The 20,888-nt window shown below is 45.7% G+C and overlaps 1 protein-coding gene across 7 annotated transcripts in view; it reads left to right on the forward strand.

Annotated features, from left to right (window-relative positions):
- Positions 1-325: 325 nt before the first annotated feature.
- Positions 326-20,888, forward strand: part of acsbg2 (acyl-CoA synthetase bubblegum family member 2) — a 60,931-nt gene continuing 40,368 nt past the window's right edge. For 2 of the 7 annotated variants that reach the window (XM_086004742.1, XM_086004743.1), the window contains exons 1-2: positions 4,310-4,358; positions 4,807-4,939. In XM_086004742.1, the coding sequence (XP_085860868.1) occupies positions 4,325-4,358; positions 4,807-4,939 (167 nt within the window). In that variant the 5' untranslated portion in view covers positions 4,310-4,324. Of the gene's footprint in view, positions 535-3,666; positions 3,686-4,246; positions 4,359-4,431; positions 4,648-4,806; positions 4,940-20,888 lie in introns of those variants that run through there. The other 5 variants (XM_086004744.1, XM_086004747.1, XM_086004745.1 and 2 more) reach the window with 5 other exon arrangements.

The raw sequence follows: 20,888 nt of genomic DNA on the forward strand, positions 1-20,888 counted from the left end.
ATCCTGCATTTATCTCATTCATATGTAGCATTTGAGTTGTGTATTTTTGCAATGAAGTGGAATAACCTTGGGGAAGTAATTGTATCAATAATGTAAGCAATTCAAGAGCTTTTTAAGCAGCTGTTAGGACGTGCGTTTATGTATGCGGGGTGGGTGTGACTTGCGCACGGAACAAAGCATCTAATAAGAAACAGGACGTTGTATTCCAGTGAGATTTGAGAAAATCAGCAGTGACCGTCATTCACCAATGAACTACCACCATGTAATCTGAGGATCTTGCCATATATGGGCTGTGGTTACATGGGGTGATGGGGTACCTGCAGACAGTTGGATCCAATCGGAGAGCAGGAAGCCTTACATCACTGAATGCTGATTACTCTGGAGGGAGCTGATTGAACAATACAGGCAGAGATTATGCTTCTATAAGGAAGGACCCTAGTTGTTTTCATGGACTAGATTGCAGTTAGAATACAGAAACTGCAGACTTTGGTGTCAATTTTTTAAAACCCTGCCATACTATGCCAAGGATAGAATGTAAGGAATGCTTTGGTTTTTTAAAAGAACTAGAATTCTGCAATAATTGAATCTGTGTACTGTAATACAGAAATGGGCTTTTACAAGAGTCCACAAAAAAAGTACTGCATGGGAACTGCTTAAATATTGATTGTTTCATGTCTGTTCAGAAGTGCTGCTGTTCATGATGGAGCAGGATTTTGTCAAACTTTAAACTTGTATGGGAAATATATAGAAAAGGGATTGAAGTCTGGTAATTCAGTCACCTATCTTTGAATGAAACGGCACCATATTGTAGGATTTTTCTAGTGATCTGAGGCCTAATGTTTGCAGTACCTTTCAATATCCTTGCGACTGAAGATTGTGCCGTTTTGAAATTGAGAATTCTTTTAATGTCAATTATCATACAATAACAGTTAGTTGGAGAATGTGTCATTGGTACTGTATTCTGTGGTTATTGAAATGTGCTCAGTTGATAAGCTTTTTATTATGTATTGTATTGTATTGTTTATTTATTATCTGTTCACAACCAAATGTGATGAGGCTTTCAAATGTTATCAAAGTAATGCCTTGGAATTGATTTAATACAGTTAAATGTTGAGACGGGTGTCAACTACAAATGCTTGTTATAGTCGAGAGACTGATATTCTTACTGTTCTAAATAAACAGAAAATTGTGCTTGGTAGAATTTCAATTCTACCAATAGTTGGATCAAAACTGCTGTATAATTTTGAAAACATAGATCATTTTCTACTTTAATGTTAAAGTCAAAGGCTTGGAAATCAATGTGAATAATTACATGTTTTGCTATACTATTTAAAATTATACTGCAGTAAGTAAATGTTTACTTTGCAAATTGCTATGTTTTACTAATCGTATCCATGCCTGCAAGTCTACAATTGATAAAATATTATAACAAGTGTTCCCCTTCAAACACACAAAATTCTCTACAAATGCTATTCTTTTGGGAGGACGTAACTCCATCCCAATCTCCCTGCCAGGCAGAATCAACATTCTTAATGTGAAAGTCCTATTCAGAGTGATCCTGCATATGGTCTTTGCCGACTGAGACTTTCAGCCAGGTTCATCTGGCACTGCAAGAAACCCAGAATTGTTAGTTCTGGTGTGGTTGCTCATGGATAGCTCTAGGTACAGGCCAGGGGGTGGAGAAACTGTTTGAGGAACTGACCAAGAGGAAAGGAGTAGAATAACCAGGAAGAGATTGTTGCATAGAGCTAGAGAGCTTCCTGTTATTTGGTACTTGGAAGCAGCAACGTCCAGGGCTTAGGACTTCCATTTAGGTGGCTTGGAGCTCAGGTTTGAATTGATATGATTTTTTAAATTGTAATTGTGCGACTGTACAGGATGGGGTTTGTGATTTCAGGATACAGAGCCATACAATACAAAAATACAATTTTTTGTAGATATTTTCTCTTTTTTTTTTCCATCCCTATCTTGTCCACTCTCCCAGGCAATTGGTCTAGAGGGTAAGTTGGACAGATGCTTCACAGTCACTGCTAGTTCTTCTTTGCCTAGCTGCTGAATAGTGCATGAATGTGATCTAGGGTGACGAGCATTTCAATTTTCACCAATTTCCCTGTGGGAAAGCTTTTAACTTTCACTTACCCTGGTGGTAAGATCAGGAATTCACCGTGGGAGGTGGGGTGAGGGGGTAAGGGTGTGTTTTTTTTTACATCTCTGCACTGCCTTGCAAAGGGTTTTGCTCTCTTTATAGGCATTCCTATTGGCTCTCTTTACTTTATAATACTGCGTGGCATTTATGATGGCCCTTTGAGCATCACCATATAGCAAACGAGTGCAGTGAGACAGCCTATATAAACAAAGTGGAATTTTTCAATTATATTTTATAATGTGCCGGTCATGTTAGTGAAGCAATGCTACAGGGACAAAATTTGACACTTGATTTATTTACTGAAATGTTTCTGATCCCGGTTTGTTCTCTTAATATAACCATTCTGGCTCCTTCATTACTAGCAATTCTTGTAGAATCGTAGAAATGACTGCACTGAAGGAAGCCATTCAGCCCATTGTACATGTGTCGGTGCTAGCTTTTCAACTGGAGCCAACTACTCAAATCCCATTGCCCTGCTCATTCCCCATATCCTTTCATATACTTACTTAATTCCCTTTTAAATGATGTTAGTCTCTGCCTCAATAGGTGCTTGCGGTAAAGCATTACATTCTCTTATAACCTTTTTTAGTGATCAGCCTCCATTTATGCTTTTTTGTTACCGATTTGCCAACCAGTGAAAACAATCTTTCATTGTTTACACTCAAAGCCTTTTGTAATTTTGACAGCCTCTGTTAGATCTTCCCATAACCTCTCAGAGGAGGAGATGGGATTTGGGGGGGGGGGGTTCTATTTGCAGATGCCGGCAGACCAGCTGGTTTATTTGAATCATCCACTTTTTTTTCTATTTATTTCTACAAATGGATCACACTGGCTGATGATTTCAGTCTGTTTTATAATTGTGTGTGGTCTAATAACCAATTTGGCCACTGAGAAAAATAAGGAATTTCTGTCTATTCTTTGCTTGGTAGCGATCCCTTTTAACTCGGTCACAAGTCTTTGGGTGGGGGGGCAGGATTTTCTGCTCATCATTGTTTCTGTGGCCTTTATAGGGCAGTGGGGGCCACAAAATTGGATGAGGGTGGATCACCGCCCAAGTATCTTCTAGCAGAACTTCTGCCAGACACTGGAAGCCTACCCCCAGGTATGGGTGGTGGGCATATTTAAATAAGGCAGCAGAGATGGCATGATGTGAGGCCACATTTTCCATCATTACTGCTTCAGTAACGCTGTTCGTTAGGCATGCCTGTTGTACTGACAAACAAAAATGGAACATCAGTGGATTCAGGGACTTGTCATGCACATTTTCTATAGCTCCCTTACTGGCTGCGTCTGGTCCTTCTTCAGTCAGGGAAGCAGCTTTAAGCTGCTGTTGGATTCCTGCTGCAGCAGCCATTTCCTTGGCACGCTTCCCGGTTGGAAATCCGACCGGGAGACTGCAGGAATTAACCTATATTAACCCGACCTCGGAAAATGTGTGGAGCTTGTGACCGAGGATGACGAGCAGAAAGCCTCGCCCTACCACATTCGTGTAGGCAACTGCCGGCAGGGAAAAGCTCCCCACAGGAATTTTAAAAATAGGTGGAGTCAGAATTGTGCCTGCAGCCTTGTGTGATACAAATATTTTCTGACGATGGGTCATTGACCTGAAACGTTAACTCTTGTTTCCATCTCCACAATGCTGCCTGACCTGCTGAGTGTTTCCAGCATTTTCTGTTGTTGCAGATTTCCAGCATCCAACAGTATTTTGCTATTACAAGTATTTTGTCTCCAAAGCTTGATTGGAGTTCCCAAGCCACATTCAATCAAACAATAGTGTGTTGATTTGTTCCGTTTGTGTGGGTGTGGCTAGCAGTTTTAAAAATAGCTAGCTAAAATTTATTTTTATGTTTGCACAACTGGTTTGGCAGGTTCCAGTGGCTCTTGGAGAAATAAAAGTGGATGCTCATTAACAACATGGTCATTCTAGGTGGACTGAATCAGTGGTGATGATCTGCCCATTGCAGAAATTGTATTTTTTTTTGTGATTCGCCCAGTCGAGAACCCTAATTTTAAAATGCCCCTTCACTTATTAGGGGGAGTGCTTGTGCTTCCAGTGGGTGTTGCATTGCTTTCAGTGGGTGTTGCATTACCCTTTCAGATATGAGCCGTGTCGACCTTCAATGCTGGGAGGATGTCCCAAGCTGCCTCGCAAAGTGGGCTGGCCCTAAACGGCGGTAGATGAAGAGTTGGAGGCGCGGAGTGAGTGCAGAGGGTGGGCTTGTGTGTTTGATGGTGATGGATGGGGGTGGGGGGGAGATCGGTGGCAGGGTGGAGGAGGGTTTGGGAGGGAGAGGGAGGTAGAGAATGAGGTGAAATGGCTGGAAGTCTACCACTGCAGCCAAGGGGCTGGGCGAGGCTGTTAAACGAGGACCTTTTATGACTAGCAAAATACTGTTGGATGCTGGAAATCGGAAAGAACCACAATCTCCAGGCTGGGGCGAGGGGATGATGCGAGGTGTGGGCAAGAGTCTGAACGGCAGAGTTCCAACAAGAACCACTCGGTAGTATTTTTTCTCGCTGGCCGCGTAGCACATTTCAGGGCACTTCCTCAATCCGCTCTTTTCAACGGCTTCCTGCTATTGATGCCGCAGCCGTGACTCATCTTGTTTGCTCCATACTTGCGAGTTAACATTTGGCATTTTTTTCCCTCCCTCCAACAGCAGTTTTGTGCGATTTAAACATGTCGTTGGACAATATTGAGCCGGCATTTGGAGTCTCCGATTATCAGCAGTCAGACAGTTCGCTTCCAGGTGACCTGCCACTCTGCGATAAAGCAGTTGAATTCTCAGTAAGGTATGGATCAGCAGTTACACATTACAGTTGCAATGCTTCACAATCCCCCAAATAATGTTCAAATACACACTGCATAGAACTGGCCTGCAATTAATTGCAGATTATGCCTTCATACTTTTTGTAATAATGTTGTTGCAAATCAACTAAAAACCCTTCTGTGAATATCCTACTGCACTATTTTCAGCTATCCATTTATCTCAAGGGGCTAGATACAAGACTAAAATAGTATACATTGGCCTAGAAATTCAGTGCCCTTAGCGCCGATTTTGCGGCGCTAGAGGGCCTAGCGCTGCAATTGGCGCCGGTTCCTAAATTGCCTGGGGCCCTTCCGCGGCGGTAGACCGGTAGCGCTGCGCCGGCACCGATGACGTCATCGGTGTGCGCAGCGTCCCGGTTGCCGTGGTAACCCGGCCCCAAGCTGAAATTCAGTTGCGCCCGCCTCGCCCGTGGCAGGCGCAACTAAGACTCTGGCAACAGAGTCTTCCCCCAGTGTGCGCCGGCGCATAAAGGTGGAGCGGCGGCCGGCCGCGTTCCCGGCGGCCGCCTGCCCGCACCCCCCTTCCCGGACTCCTGCATTCCCCCCCCGCGGCCCTGATCAGTGTCTCATGCGAGCCCGGCATTTCCCCGAGGTGCCGGGCTCAGATGTCGGGTCAATCCGCCGGACAGTTGTCGGCTGCAGGCAGCTCCTCCTTAACAGGAGGAGGAGGCCTGCAGTTCCCCCGCCTGCTGCACCGCATCGGGTGCCGCAGCGGGGGATTAGCGCCGGGAAACCCAAGTTCACGCCCGTTTTGAGGCGCTAAAGGAGGGTTTTAGCGCCCGCCGCCGTCTGGGCCCGGCGCACCCGAATTTTCGTCGGGCGCTGCCGCATTACCGCTGGCGCAAACTTTCTGGCGCTACAGCCCTGGCAAGACCAGAACCCAATTTCTAGGCCATTATATTTTAGTATGCATTATATTGTATAAAGGACTAAATCCTGGCTGAGGTGGGGTCCACAGTGTCATTTCTCCAACATCAGTAGGATTACTGAGTTTATTCCAAGCTCCCTGACCATTGTGAAAGGGCCCTGAAACTGCCCAGAATGGCTACTGGCAAATTGGTCAATTTTCTTTCTACATTCTTATTGTTCTTCAGCTGGCGTCACCCCCTAGCGAAGCAGCAAGGTGCTGATCCAAAATTCCCGCACCCTCCACGGGGGGAATACACCCCAGCAATGCTGAAATGGCGTGGGTGACCACCCAAAATGTGTAAATTCTCTAACCCCATTCCCCCCCCCTTCCAGGATTCCAGGTCAGCGTGGGAACAGTTGCCAGGCAGATGTTCTGCCCTGGCACAGTTCTGCAGGCACAGTGGCCCACCTGAAATTTTGGGGCTCTGCTTTTTAACTCCTGGCAAATTGTGACTACATTAAAGGAACCACTACTGAGCTAAAATGAGACAAAATGCCTACATTTTACCACATCACCCAACCCCCCCCCCCCCCCCAGCCTTTTTGAAGTAAATACTAAGTGCTGCTGGTGATGGCCAAATCTGCATTTATTTCTGATTTGATCAGGTGTCTGCGTTCCCATTTTGGGGAACTGCATGATGTTGGATAGCGCTATTTGAGAGAGCATTGGTCCATATGCTGGGCTATGGGAAAAGGGTGGGGGAGTGGGACTAGCTGAAGTGCTCTTGCAGAGAGCCGGCACGGGGTCGACGGGCCGAATGGCCTCCTTCCGTGCTGTAACCATTCTATGATTCTATAAAACCGATCTATGCTAGGCAGTTTGTAACTACAGAAAACATGGGGAATTGAAATCCAGTGTACCAATAATACCCCATGTCACAAAATGTGAGAACACACATAGCTAAGGAAGTACAGGAGATGCTAGAACTGGAAGTAATGCATCGCAACAGATGCACATTTTTGTAATGAGTTTACTGTAGCCACTTGAGGATTGTTGTTAGAATATACAGTAAGTGCCGCGCCGTCCTGTGTAAGTGTAGCTGTCGCCTTTGCAATGCCTAGACAACGCTTCAACATTCTTTTTCAATAAACAATCTCTCGTGGTAGTAGCTTATAACGTGGGTAAATGACTGGGTGCTCCTATCCCAAGGTCATTTATTTGGCTTGGTACTGCACCAATGACTCGGTCTGATGTGTTGCTGTGGACTGTGAAAGCTCGAGAATAATTCGGACAAGCTAGTACGGGCATATTTTCATCTTTCGGTAGCATTTTCTACCTCAAAGGATCAGATCACCTGGTCGAGCTTCATCTTTCAGGTTAAGGCAGTGAATGCTGTGGCTATAGAACTGTAATTGGGAATGAACCTGCAGAAATAGCCAACCAACCCGAGAGATGCCCATACATGTTTCTTAGTCAGGGGTAGGACAAACAACCAATGGAATCCACAATAACAACAGAGAATGCTGGAAAAACTCAGCAGGTCAGACAACATCCGTGGAGAGCAATTTGAGTTGACGTTTCGGGTTGAAACCCTTCTTCAAAACTGGAAAGAAAATAAAAAGATCGAAGGCAAAGCTGCAATCGACCAAAAGACGAAAAGAGACAATAAAAGGTATGCGAAGCCAGATGAGATGGTAATGGTTCGCATACCTTTTATTGTCTCTTCTTTTCTTTTGTTCGATCGCAGCTTTGCCTTCGATCTTTTTATTTTCTTTCCAGTTTTGAAGAAGGGTTTCAACCTGAAACGTCAACTCAAATTTCTCTCCACGGATGTTGCCTGACCTGCTGAGTTTTTCCAGCATTCTCTGTTGTTATTTTGGATTTCCAGCATCTGCAGTATTTTACTATCGTACTAGCAATGGAATCCACCTTTTGTCTTGTCACATCTCTGTTCCCACCACTCGCCTACTGATGTTACATTTTTTTAACCTTAACTGCCAAACCGGTCTTGTTCAATTGGGTTAATATGTTGATGATATGCTCGATGTGTCTCTGAAACTGAAAATGTTGATATTGTCAGTGCATGCCTGAGTGTAATCGCCAGTGCTCATCAGAATGGAACCCGCCAACTGCTGAAGCATAACTGATGCATTCTTTATTCTGAAAGGCGTGACTGGAATCTTGTACAGTGCTGATAGTCTAGAAAATGCAGTGTGTCCCTATGATTAGTGGCCTTTGCCAATAATCGTTTGTTGGATCTAGAGTAGTCAGATACTTGATATTGCCTAGCTTCTCAAGAGTCTATTTCGTGCAAAACTATCATCCTCGGCCAGGTCATTTAGCTTCCGGTCATTTACACAGAACCATGTGCTATTGTCCATTACTTCCAGTTCTAGCATCTCCTGTACTTCCTTTGCTATGTGTGTTCTCACATTTTGTGACATGGAGTATTATTGGTACACTGGATTTCAATTCCCCATGTTTTCTGTAATTACAAACTGCCTAGCATAGCTCGGTTTTATAGAATCATAGAATGGTTACAGCACGGAAGGAGGCCATTCGGCCCGTCGACCCCGTGCCGGCTCTCTGCAAGAGCACTTCGGCTAGTCCCACTCCCCCCACCCTTTCCCCGTAGCCCAGCATATGTTTTTCTTTCAGGTGCTTATCCAACTCCCTTTTGAAAGCCGTGATTGAGTCTGCCTCCACCACCCTTTCAGGCAGTGCATTCCAGATCTTAACCACTCGCTGAGTAAAAAAGTTTTTTCTTGCGTCGCCTTTGGTTCTTTTGCCAATCATCTTAAATCTGTGTTCTCTGGTTCTCGACCCTTCTGCCAATGGGAACCGTTTCTCTCTCTCTCTCTCTCTACTCTGTCCAGACACCTATCAAATCTCCGCTCAATCATCTCTGCTCTGAAGAGAACTACCCCAGCTTCTCTAGTCTATCCACTGAAGTCCCTCATCTCTGGAATCATTCTCGTAAATTTTTCTGCACCCTCTCTAAGGCCTTCCTAAAGTGTGGTGCCCAGAATTGGACACGATACTCCAGTTGAGGCTGAACCAGTATTTTATACAGGTTCATCATAATTTCCATGCTTTTGTACTCTATACCTCTATTCATGAAGTCCAGGATTACATAAGCTTTTTTTAATTGCTTTCTCAACCTGCCCTGCCACCTTCAATGATTTGTGCACATATACCCCCAGGTGTCTCTGTTCATGCACCCCCTTTAGGATTGTACCCTTTCGTTTATAGTGCCTCTCTTCATTCTTTCTACCAAAATGTAATAAGGGAACATCTATAATTATGGGGGATTTTAACTATCATATTAATTGGACAAATCAAATTGGGCAGGGCTGCCTTGAGGATGAGTTCATTGAGTGTATTAGGGATGAGTTTCTTGAGCAGTATGTAACTGAATCGACCAGGGGGCAAGCAACCTTAGATCTGGTCCTGTGTAACGAGACAGGATTAATTAAAAATGTCCTAGTAAAGGATCCCCTTGGAATGAGTGACCATAACATGGTCGAATTCCATATTCAATTAGAGGGTGAAAAGGTTGGATCTCAAACAAGCGTGCTAAGCTTGAATAAAGGAGACTATGAAGGTATGAGAGCGGAATTGAGTAGAGTGATTTGGGAAAATAGATTAAAGGGTAAGACGATACATGATCAGTGGTGTACATTTAAGGAGTTATTTTACAACTTCCAAAAAATATATATTCCACTGAGAAGAAAAGGGTGTAAAAGAAAAGACAGCCATCCGTGGCTAAGTAAAGAAATTAAGGATAGTATTCGACTAAAAACAAGGGCATATAAGGTAGCCAAATCTAGTGGGAGAATAGAGGATTGGGAAAACTTTAAAAGAGAGCAAAAAATAACAAAAAGATTGATTAAGAAAGGGAAGATAGATTATGAAAGTAAATTAGCAAAAAATATAAAAACAGATAGTAAGAGTTTTTATAGTTATATAAAAAGAAAAAGGGTGGCTAAAGTAAATGTTGGTCCCTTAGAGGATGAGACCGGGAAATTAATGGTGGGAAATCTGGAGATGGCAAAAACACTGAATGAATATTTTACATCAGTCTTTACAGTAGAAGAAACTAAGAATATCCCAACACTGGACAAACAGGGGGCTGAAGGGGGGGAGGAGCTAAACACGATCAAAATCACTAAGGAAGTGGTACTCGGTAAAATAATGGGACTCAAGGCGGATAAATCACCTGGACCTGATGGCTTACACCCTAGGGTCTTGAGGGAAGTGAGGGTAGGGATTGTGGATGCATTGGTAATAATTTTCCAAAACTCCCTGGATTCGGCAAAGGTCCCGGCAGACTGGAAAACTGCTAATGTAACACCCTTATTTAAAAAGGGCAGTAGACAGAAGGCTGGAAACTATAGACCGGTTAGCCTAACATCTGTGGTAGGTAAAATTTTGGAGTCCATTATTAAGGAGACAGTAACAGGACATTTGGATAATCATAATTTAATAGGACAAAGTCAGCATGGTTTTATGAAGGGGAAGTCATGTTTGACAAATTTGCTGGAGTTCTTTGAGGAAGTAACGTATAGGGTGGATAAAGGGGAACCAGTGGACGTAGTGTATTTAGACTCCCAAAAGGCATTTGACAAGGTGCCACACAAGATTATTGCTTAAGATAAAAAATCACGGGATTGGGGGTAATATTCTGGCATGGATAGAGGATTGGCTATCTAACAGAAGGCAGAGAGTTGGGATAAATGGTTCATTCTCAGACTGGCAATCAGTAACTAGTGGTGTTCCGCAGGGGTCAGTGCTGGGTCCCCAACTCTTTACAATCTTTATTAACGATTTGGAGGAGGGGGCCGAGTGTAACATATCAAAGTTTGCAGATGATACTAAGATGGGAGGGAAAGTAGTGAGTGAGGAGGACATAAAAAACCTGCAAGGGGACATAGACAGGCTAAGTAAGTGGGCAGAGATTTGGCAGATGGAATACAATACTGGAAAGTGTGAGGTTATGCACTTTTTGGCAGGAAAAATCGTAGAGCAAGTTATTATCTTAATGGCAAGAAACTGGAAAGTACTGAAGTACAAAGGGATCTGGGGGTCCTGGTGCACGAAACTCAAAAGGTTAGTATGCAGGTGCAGCAAGTGATTAAGAAGGCCAATGGAATGTTGGCTTTCATTGCTAGGGGGATAGAATAGAAAAATAGGGAGGTATTGCTTCAGTTGTACAAGGTATTGGTGAGACCGCACCTGGAATACTGCGTACAGTTTTGGTGTCCATACTTAAGAAAGGACATACTTGCTCTCGAGTCAGTACAAAGAAGGTTCACTCGGTTAATCCCAGGGATGAGGGGATGGACATATGAGGAGAGGTTGAGTAGATTGGGACGCTACTCATTGGAGTTCAGAAGAATGAGAGGCGATCTTATTGAAACATATAAGATTGTGAAGGGGTTGGATCAGGTGGATGCGGGGAGGATGTTACCGATGATGGGTGAAACTAGAACTAGGGGGCATAGTCTTAGAATAAGGGGCTGCTCTTTCAAAACTGAGATGAGGAGGAACTACTTCACTCAGAGGGTGGTAGGTCCATGGAATATGCTGCCCCAAAAAGCTGTAGAAGCTACATCATTACATAAATTTAAAACAGAAATAGACAGTTTCCTAGAAGTAAAGGGAATTAAGGGTTACGGGGAGCGGGCAGGAATTTGGACATGAGTCTAGGTTCGGATCGGTCATAGCCCTGTGGGTAGCGGAGCGGGCCCAGGGGCCGTGTAGCCTGATCCTGCTCCTATTTCGTGTGTCTAATTCTGTTAGATTCAGGAGATGGTTCTGTGATAGTGGATTGGCGGTTAGGATCAGATCAGCCATGATCTTATTGAATGGCGGAGCAGGCTCAAGGGGCCGATTGGCCTACTCCTGCTCCTATTTCTTATGTTCTTCTGTATGTATCACTTCACACTTTTCTGCATTAAATTTCATCTGCCATGTGTCTGCCCATTCCACCAGCCTGTCTATGTCCTCTTGAAGTCTATCACTATCCTCCTTACTGTTCACTATACTTCCCAAGTTTTGTGTCATCTGCAAATTTTGAAATTGTGCCCTGTACACCCACATCCAAGCCATTAATATATATCAAGAAAAGCAGCGGTCCTAGTACCGACCCCTGGTATACCTTCCTCCAGTCCGAAAAGCAACCGTTCACCACTGCTCTCTGTTTCTTGTCGCTTAAACAATTTCGTATCCATGCTGCCACTGTCCCTTTTATTCCATGGGCTTCAACTTTGTCGGCAAGCCTATTATGTGGCATTTTGCCGAACGCCTTTTGGAAATCCATGTACACCACATCAACTGTATTGCCCTCATCAACCCTCTCTGTTACCACATCAAAAAACTCGATCAAGTTGCTTAAACATGATTTGCCTTTAACAAATCCATGCTGGCTTTCCTTAATTAATCCACACTTGTCCAAGTGACTGTTAATTGTGTCCCTGATTATTGTTTCTAAAAGCTTCCCCACTACCGAGGTTAAACTGACCGGCCTATAGTTGCTGGGTTTATCTTTACACCCTTGTTCAAAAAAGGGTGTATCATTTGCAGTTCTCCAGTCCTCTGGCACCGCCCCCGTTTCTAAGGAGGATTGGAAGATTATGGCCAGTACCTCCGCGATTTCTTCCTTCACTTCCCTCCTCATCCTAGGATGCATCCCATCTGGTCCTGGTGACTTACCTACTTTAAGTACAGCCAGCCTTTCTAGTACCTCGTCTTTATCAATTGTTACTCCATCCAATTGCTCCTCTACCTCCTCCTTCACTATGTCTATGGCAGCGTCCTCTTCCTTGGTGAAGACAGATGCAAAGTACTCAGCCATGCCCTCTGCTTCCATGCGTAGGACTCCTTTTGGTCCCTAATCAGCCCCACCCCTCCTCTTACTACCCGTTTACTATTTATATGCCTATAGAAGACTTTTGGATTACCTTTTTTATATTAGCTGCCATTCTATTCTCATACCCTCTCTTTGCCCCTCTTATTTTCTTTTCCACTTCTCCCCTGAACTTTCTATATTTAGCCTGATTCTCAGATGTACTCTCGACCTGACATCTGTCATACGTGCTATTTTTCTGCTTCATCTTATTCTCTCTCTTTCGTCATCCAGGGAGCTCTGACTTTAGTTGCCCTTCTTTTCCCCCTAGTGGGAATGTACCTCGACTGTACCTGAACTATTTCCTCTTTAAAGGCAGCCCATTGTTCCACTACAATTTTGCCTGCCAATCTTTGATTCCAATGTACCCAGGCCGGATCTGTTCTCATCCCACTGAAATTTGCCTAAATTTCCCCAAAAGAAGTGAGCAAAAACCTAGCATCAATTTCCTAGCTGCTATTTCAGTGTGGAGATATAACTAATCTGATCTTGTCTACCGAAGAACTTGTTTTACATTCAGACAAGAGAACTATATCTTTGTCGTGCTCTCCTTCCCTGGGCGGCGTTGGTGTACAGGGCCATTTTCTCACGGGTGGCATAGGTTTTGAACACATTCACGTCATAGACCAGCTAATTAAGTGGTCAATTGGATATCTCAAGTACATACTGTGTCTCTGTCTTTCTACCACCCAGTATGGACCCACCCAGTGACCCTGTTCTTAACTGACACCAGAACCAACAGGCTCTGACCTACCTAATGTTCCTGTTGCCAAGCATTGCAGTCAGACCAGCTTTTCTGCCATCCTATTCAAGTTATACTAATCCAGTTAGGTCATCATTCAATCTGAGTACATAGTCTATTAAGTTTCTGTCCTCCTCAATGGTATTCCTGACGTTGCCTCTCTCTCTAGCATTTATGGACCATACACTTAGCAGTTCAACAGTATACCTACAGATTCTTGAGGTACCTCCCTTTTAAGCAGACAAAAAATATGGTAATGTTTTATCCTTGGGGTTCTGCTCAATGTATGAGCATAGTCTGAGTTCGTGTGCCATTTAAAGCTGTACCAGCTTATTCATCTGTGGATGGTACAAGATTGATTGAAGTTTTATTTGGCACTGTTGAAATAATTGAGTGACTTCAGACCTAAAACTAGGCCCCAAAATCCCAACTGTTGGGGCATAAATCCAGTGGACCTATTGGTGCAGAGGGTATTGGAATTTGAGACTTGAGCAGTTTTATGCCTCATTTATGTTCTGCCCTAAATTTGGCTAAAGTGAGGAAGGGGTGTAGAGATGCCTTTAGCTTTGCAAATGGTGGGTTTAGGCCAAGATGACATCAGCAATTCTAAATGTCATTATGACCCAGGATCTGACCATCTAACTGATGTCGTTATAAAACTGGGTTCATTTAGAACAACAGCTAAGGAGGCTGATGCTGGGATCATCAAGCTGGATTGCTGTGTTTCACTGTGCTGTTAGATGGAGGCTCATAACTTTTGTTTAGTCTTTTGTCAGATTTTTTTTGCACTTCATTTTTGCGGTATATTTGGAAGTTACCTTTGAGACTGTTTCCGGTTAGGGGAATTTCCCTAAAGTGCAGGGGTAAGCTGTAAAAATTTCTTTCCCCATGGGGTTTCCCCTCTAATGTTTATTCATTGGAGGAGGAGCAGACAACAAAGTAGCTCGGCTCAGAAGGTAGCATCGGATGATATCTAGATCCTCCTACACATAACCAACCACCAAGGTTTATAGTCCCAGGAGATCATTTTTCAGTTGGTTATCTCAGGAAACTTCTGTTCTGTGGGATGTGTGCAGAAGGTGCTGGAGCTGCCATTCTCTCTGGGATACTCTGAATTGTAGAGAAACCCCCTCTGATGATGCCACAAAGAATAGCATTAGACTCTGCTGCCATACCTGTCATCTGGCGAATATCTTCATCTTCAGAGTCTTCCTATGGTTCTGATGCTCTGCAAGAATTTGTCTTTTTACGGCAGGACTCCTGAAACCATTGCCTGAATGCTGAAAACAACTAGGATCAGACATCTCATAAGCTTTCACTCTGGTGCATCATGTTTCACATCCAATACCTCACCCCCTGGCTCCTTTGAGTTAAGACTCGCCCTATGTCAATTCCTCACCTACACTATCTGGGGTCGATTTTCTACCAGCCATCGGGCGGCTTTCCAGGCGGCCGGGGGCCGAAAATCGCCGAAAAAGCGGGTCACGACCCCCCCCCCGCCTGATTCCCCGCCCCGTCCGACTTTCGGACCACCGTTTCTCCGCGACCCGCTTCAGTCCCAGCCGCCGCTGGCGGGACTGGTCGTCGGAACACTAATGACCAATTATTACCTTGTTGAAGTAGATTTTCCGTTGCAAATTTGGGGCTTTCCCCACCTGAAACACACCTGCGGGGAACCCCGCTGATGAGACCTGGCGTGAAAACAGTTGGCTTGCAGCTGCAGGTCAATCGGAGAAGCTGCGATTTAAAGGGCCAGCACTTGTATGGTGAAGGACCTTGTTGTTGCAGGTTTGGGGCTACTTCTTCAAGGCTTAGTCACAGCTGTGGAAGGTTGGAGCCTCACACACTTCTCCAATGCGATCTCCTGGGAAGCCCCTCTCGCCACACTCACTCAGCGCTTCCTCAGCAGAGGCATCTACGAGAAGCATGGGACGCCTTTTTTTCCCTTCCCTTCTTGCCATTAGAGGATCTCCAGCAGCAGAGGCGGCAGCCGCAGAACCAGGAACAGCAGGATCAGCAACAGGAGCACCAGGCTGCTGCTCACTCACCTGAAGCTGCACAGGCCAGAAGGGGCCAGCGCTTGGAAGTGGCTTGAGAGCACCTTGCTGCGCCTTAGGGGGCCATGGGGACCCGTTTCTGCGCTGGCAGTCCTACTCAGAAGGACTTCCATGAAGATCTGGTTTCTCTGTTCAACAGATGGCCAACGCTCCTCAAGAGATGTCATTCTCTTATGAGCACTCACCATGTTTTCTATACCTTGGCGAGTTATCTCCTCCATGAAGGTTGCCAACCTTTCCATGGTGATGCGTTCATGCGCCAATGACTCCACAAAGGCTCTGCTCATGGTCGCTATGGACTCCTCCATTCGCTCCACACTCGCAGCGACCCTGGAGACAAAACCTGTCAGACTCCTGCATCTGTGCATAGAGATCCATCACCTCTTCTCTTGCGGATGGACCCAGAGGCAGAGGGTCGACATGCAGTGCAGCTGAGCTGAGCTGGCAGAGTCCTGCGCCCTCCGACGAGGACTTTCCACTGCTGTCCCTGTCTCCAGAATCTGCTGAGGCTCACTTGTGAGCTACTCTATGTCCCGAAGGTCCCCCCGAGGTGTGAGTGTCTGTGCTGGGTGCGCTTACTTCTGCTGACGCTGCACCCTCAGAGGTTGGAGCTTCCTCTGAGGAGTCTGGCTGCACAGCCTCTTCCTCCTCCACAGTGAGGACGGGGGCTCTGGATGGTACTGTGGGGGAGTAAAGGAAGGAGTTAGAGATGTAATGCCAAGGTTCTTCTGGTGACTCCCAGCGAGTTGGCATCTGCTGACACCTGCATCCATGCAGCATTGGTCTCAGTGGGAGGCCTCTTCCTCCCTGACCTAGGGAAGAGGACCTCCCTGTGGGCCCTAACCCCATCCAATAATGCCTGCAGTGAAGCCTCGTCGAATTTGGAGGCAGCTCGGGGTCTGGCACTGGGCACAGCTGCTGCAGGCTCCTCTGCCATCCTGTATGGTTCGTTTGGAAGCCTTCAGAGGATGCAGTGCTTGCTATGGACCTTGAAAGCACCACGAATGATGACATCATACTGTGGGGATTTCTGACTTGAATTGGACAATTAGCAAGGCTTCCCACATGCTGGGAATTAATTGGCCACTTGAGGGAAAATTGCGTGGAGCTGGCTGACACTTTTTTATGTGTGTCAGAAACCCCACATTCGGGGAAACCCGACCACTTCCCACACAAGCCGAAAATCGGGGCCTCTATCACCACAAGTTGACCTATGTGAGCTGGTGAGTGAAAGTGATAAGATTTCTTCCAACTGTATCAGATGTTGAAAGTTCTGCCATTGATTTGTTCTCACGTTCTGCAGCATCTTTCTTGCTTCTGTGGAGATAAGAATGAGAAATGTAACGAGTTTCCTGCTGTTTGCTTTTTCCTTCTTATGAGGTTCATGTCAGGATCGCCGAGCATGGGCCTCAAAAAAGAGAAAGCATTTCAGATCTTTGACCATTAATACTTAGTCAGTGGGTGGTATTAGATGAGTGAGTTCCCAGGTTTGCATTACCTCCTCCTACTGTCCCTTTGCCTACAGCCTGTTCTTCTCAGAAATTGTGTGCTGCTTCTTGTCATTCACACAATTCTCATCCCTTCTTTTGTGGAATCCCCACAGAAATAGTGAGGCTTCAACTGGCATGCAGGTATCGCTAGATCATTTAATCCAGAGTGATACCCTTACATTTGTGAATGCACTTTTGGGATAAACCTAGGTCCATGCCAATAATTTTCCTGATGGTTCTACCGATCTCCTGCCATAACTTTGGCAGAAACCATGGAGAAAGAGTGTAAATGCCCATTTACGTAGTTTCTTTGGAGTTTCCGTCAACTGTATGGCAGGAGATCGGGCAACCCCCATGGAAATTCTACCCCCACTGTCTGAAATATACCTTTAAGGGCAGCTTGCAGTCCTAACCTGTTAACCTTTGTTGATCTTGTGGGTCATTAAACCTCATTCTGCATTGGAAAGGGGTTCTGAGTGTTGGGGAGTTGCCTGTTTCACTTCCTTCCACGTATTCTTGGCTGCTATACTGTAAGTCTCTTGTCACCTACTCCTACTATTCCATCCTCCCCTCTCTGTACTTAATTTCAGCTGCAAGAGTATTTACGCCATACTGGGAGAAGGTTCAGACTCTCCCTTCCTGGTTGCTCTCTGCTCCATGTCTTTATGTAGAAGACTAACCCTATTCCACAACGTGCAAAAGTCCAGTGGGAGGAGGATGGGGCGGTGTGGGAGGAGACAAATATAGGAGTTCCCAGTCTCCCTGAGTATTCCTGGGGGCGACTGTGTCAGCTGTGACTCAGTTGGTAGCACACTCACCTGTGAGTCAGAAGGTTGTGGGTTCATGTCCCACTCCAGGGACTGGAGCACATAAAGCTCGGCTGACACTCCCAGTGCAGTGCTGAGGGAATGCTGCACTGTCGGAGGTGCCATCTTTCGGATGAGACGTTAAACCGAGGCCCCGTCTGCTCTCCCAGATGGACGTAAAAGATCCCATGGCACTATTTCGAAGAAGAGCAGGGGAGTTATCCCTGGTGTCCTGGCCAATATTTATCCCTCAATCAACATAACAAAAACAGATTATCTGGTCATTATCACATTGCTGTTTGTGGGAGCTCGCTGTGCGCAAATTGGCTGCCACATTTCCCACATTATAATGGCGAATACATTTCAAAAGTACTTCATTGGCTGTAAAGCGCTTTGAGACGTCCGGTGGTTTTGAAAGGCGCTATATAAATGTAATTCTTTTCTTTCTCTCTCCACTTAATGTTCAGGGCCTGGTGAGAAATTTACCTTATTTTTGCTCAGCCCAGGAAGGGCCTTGGAGGTCCCTATAGTGGAGCAATTGTGGGTCACTGACTTTTGCTGGCAGATTGGGGTGGGTGCCTCTGATAAGAACGTTAGGAGTAGGCCATACGACCCCTTGAGCCTGCTCCGCCATTCAATAAGATCATGGCTGAACTTCTACATCAACTGTTGCACCCGTACAGATGCGGGTGGCCAACCCCACCGATCTTAATGACCCAATCCCCTTGATTTGGAATGGGTTCCGTATCCTTGTTCATGGGCATGTGGGAGTCCTGCTCTGCTGCACTTCAGCTGACGGAACCAAGACTCCAGATAGTCAAGGCTTTGGCCTAGAAATTCAGTGGCCTGCGCCACCAGTTTGCGCCCAAAGAGGGCTTTTGCGCCACTGTACAAACCTACCGCGATATTTAGCGGGGCGCTAATGGCGGCGCTAGCCAGTAGCGCTGCGCCGCCACCGATGACGTCATCGGTGTGCGCAGCGCCCCGCTGGCCATATTTGGTTGCTGCCGCCTCCCCCGCGCCGGCCGCAAACAGCGACCGGTACACGGGGCCTACCTGTGCCGGTAGTGGGGCGAGTTAAGGTGGAGGTGCGGCCGGCCGCTTTTTCAGCGGCCGCCTGCCCGCACCTCCTTCCCCGGCCTCCTACACTACACCCCCCCCCCCGCGACATTGCCGGCTGTTTCCAGAGAGCCCGGCACTTCTCCTTGGTGCCGGGCTCATTTGCCGGCACTCGCGAGCGGGGATCGCGCTGTTGCAGGCACCTCCCCCTTAAGAATGAGAGGAAGGCCTGCAGTACCGCAGGCTGCCGTGCCGCAGCGGGTGGCGCTGCGGCACTTTACACGCCGATATTCAGTTTCAGCGCCCCAAGCGGGGCGCCGAAACCCTTGTTTAGCGGCCGGCTTCCACTTGGGGTGCTGAAACTGAATTTCCCGCTGGCGCAAGTGGCTCCGCGCGCAGCGGTAATTCCGGCGCCCAGGCGAGCTGGGCGCCCCTAACTGAATTTCTAGGCCTTTGTCTTTATCTTTCTGAGCTCTTTGTAGCATCATTTTATTCTTTGTTAAAACTATTGTTCTATGTTCTTCAGATTGTTGGTCAATTAGTGATAATCTGATCCTACCTCTTATGTTTTGTGGTCTCTTCTGCCCTCCTTACTCCAGATATTATTATTATGGTTTCTATATTTGAGACTACTTGCACTGTTGAATTCTAGCTCCCCAGGGCATTGAGAGTATCTTCACTGCCTCGGATATCTGGGTTAGTTTTGATAGTAGGTCAGGATAATGATCAAAAAACCTTCCACTAGATTTCTTTATCTATTGGGTATATCCTGTGCATCCACATGATTCTTCATGTCTTCTGACAATTGGCAGAATATCACATACCCAACCTCATTGAAGATTTGACTGCCCATCAAATTCAATGAACAAGTGAATAAATAACAGCACTATAATGCATACCTTTACAGTAGATGTTAGCGCCTCAAAACATAGGAAATATATTGTTAAAAAAACATAGGAAATAACTGGCTTGCAATCTAAACTAATTTTATAATTAACTTTTTTATACATGGTTTTTCTTTGAAACTGCAGACTGACTCTCTCCAACTTGAATGGTTCAAGCTAATTAAATATCTCCAAACAGTTGTCAGGACTTCATAGATTTGAATAACTGTCAAAAGCAGCTGTCAATTATACAGATTACTGAACAAAAAAGTTGCTTCTGCTTGAATTGTACTGATTGGCTCCTTCCTCAAGCCAACAGCCTCTGAAACCAGGTGACACAGGTCCTCGCTTCTCTCTACTTCCCAATTTAATTTCACTCTCGTCCCCCATTTATGTGCAGCTTTTGCAGCCCATTAAAATCAAATTCTCCACTCTCTCCGGAGCTAAAATGACCGATGAGGTATCTTATTTATGGCTCACGGATTTTATTCAGATTTTTTTGGCAGGAAATTTAGGGCAGTCATAAAGCGTGCGTGTGTGTCTCTCAGGAAGGATATATTGGCCTTGGTGGGGGTGCAGCGCAGATGCACCAGAATGATACTGGGGGTTAACTGATACGGACAGGTTACATAGACTACACCTGTATTCCCTACAATATAAAAGATTGAGGTGTTTCAGATGATTAAAGGATTTGATAGTCTCTCTCGATCTACCCTATGTCCTCTGGTGGGAAAGTCCACAACAAGGGGGACATAACCTTAAAATTAGAGCTAGGCCGTTCAGGGGTGATGCCAGAAAGCATTTCTTCACACAAAGGGGAGTGGAAATCTGGAACTCTCTCTCTTTTCCCCCCCCCCCCCCCCCCCCCCCCCCCCCAAAAAAGCTGTTGAGGCTGGGGGGTCAGTTGAAAATTTCTTAACTGAGATTGCTAGATTTTTGTTCGGTAAGGGTCACTGAACCAAGGCGGGTAGATGGAGTTAAGATACAGATCAGCCATGATCTAATTGCATGGTGGAACAGAGGCTCGAGGGCTGAATGGCCAACTCCTGTTCTTGTGTTCCTAGATAGGATTGGAAACAAAAGATCGGATTAGAGAGCACTGACTGGTAAAACCAAT

The sequence above is a fragment of the Somniosus microcephalus genome, chromosome 13 (assembly GCF_052327205.1).
Source record: "Somniosus microcephalus isolate GS21.2 chromosome 13, FLI_Smic_1.0, whole genome shotgun sequence".
NCBI classification, from domain to species: domain Eukaryota; kingdom Metazoa; phylum Chordata; class Chondrichthyes; order Squaliformes; family Somniosidae; genus Somniosus; species Somniosus microcephalus.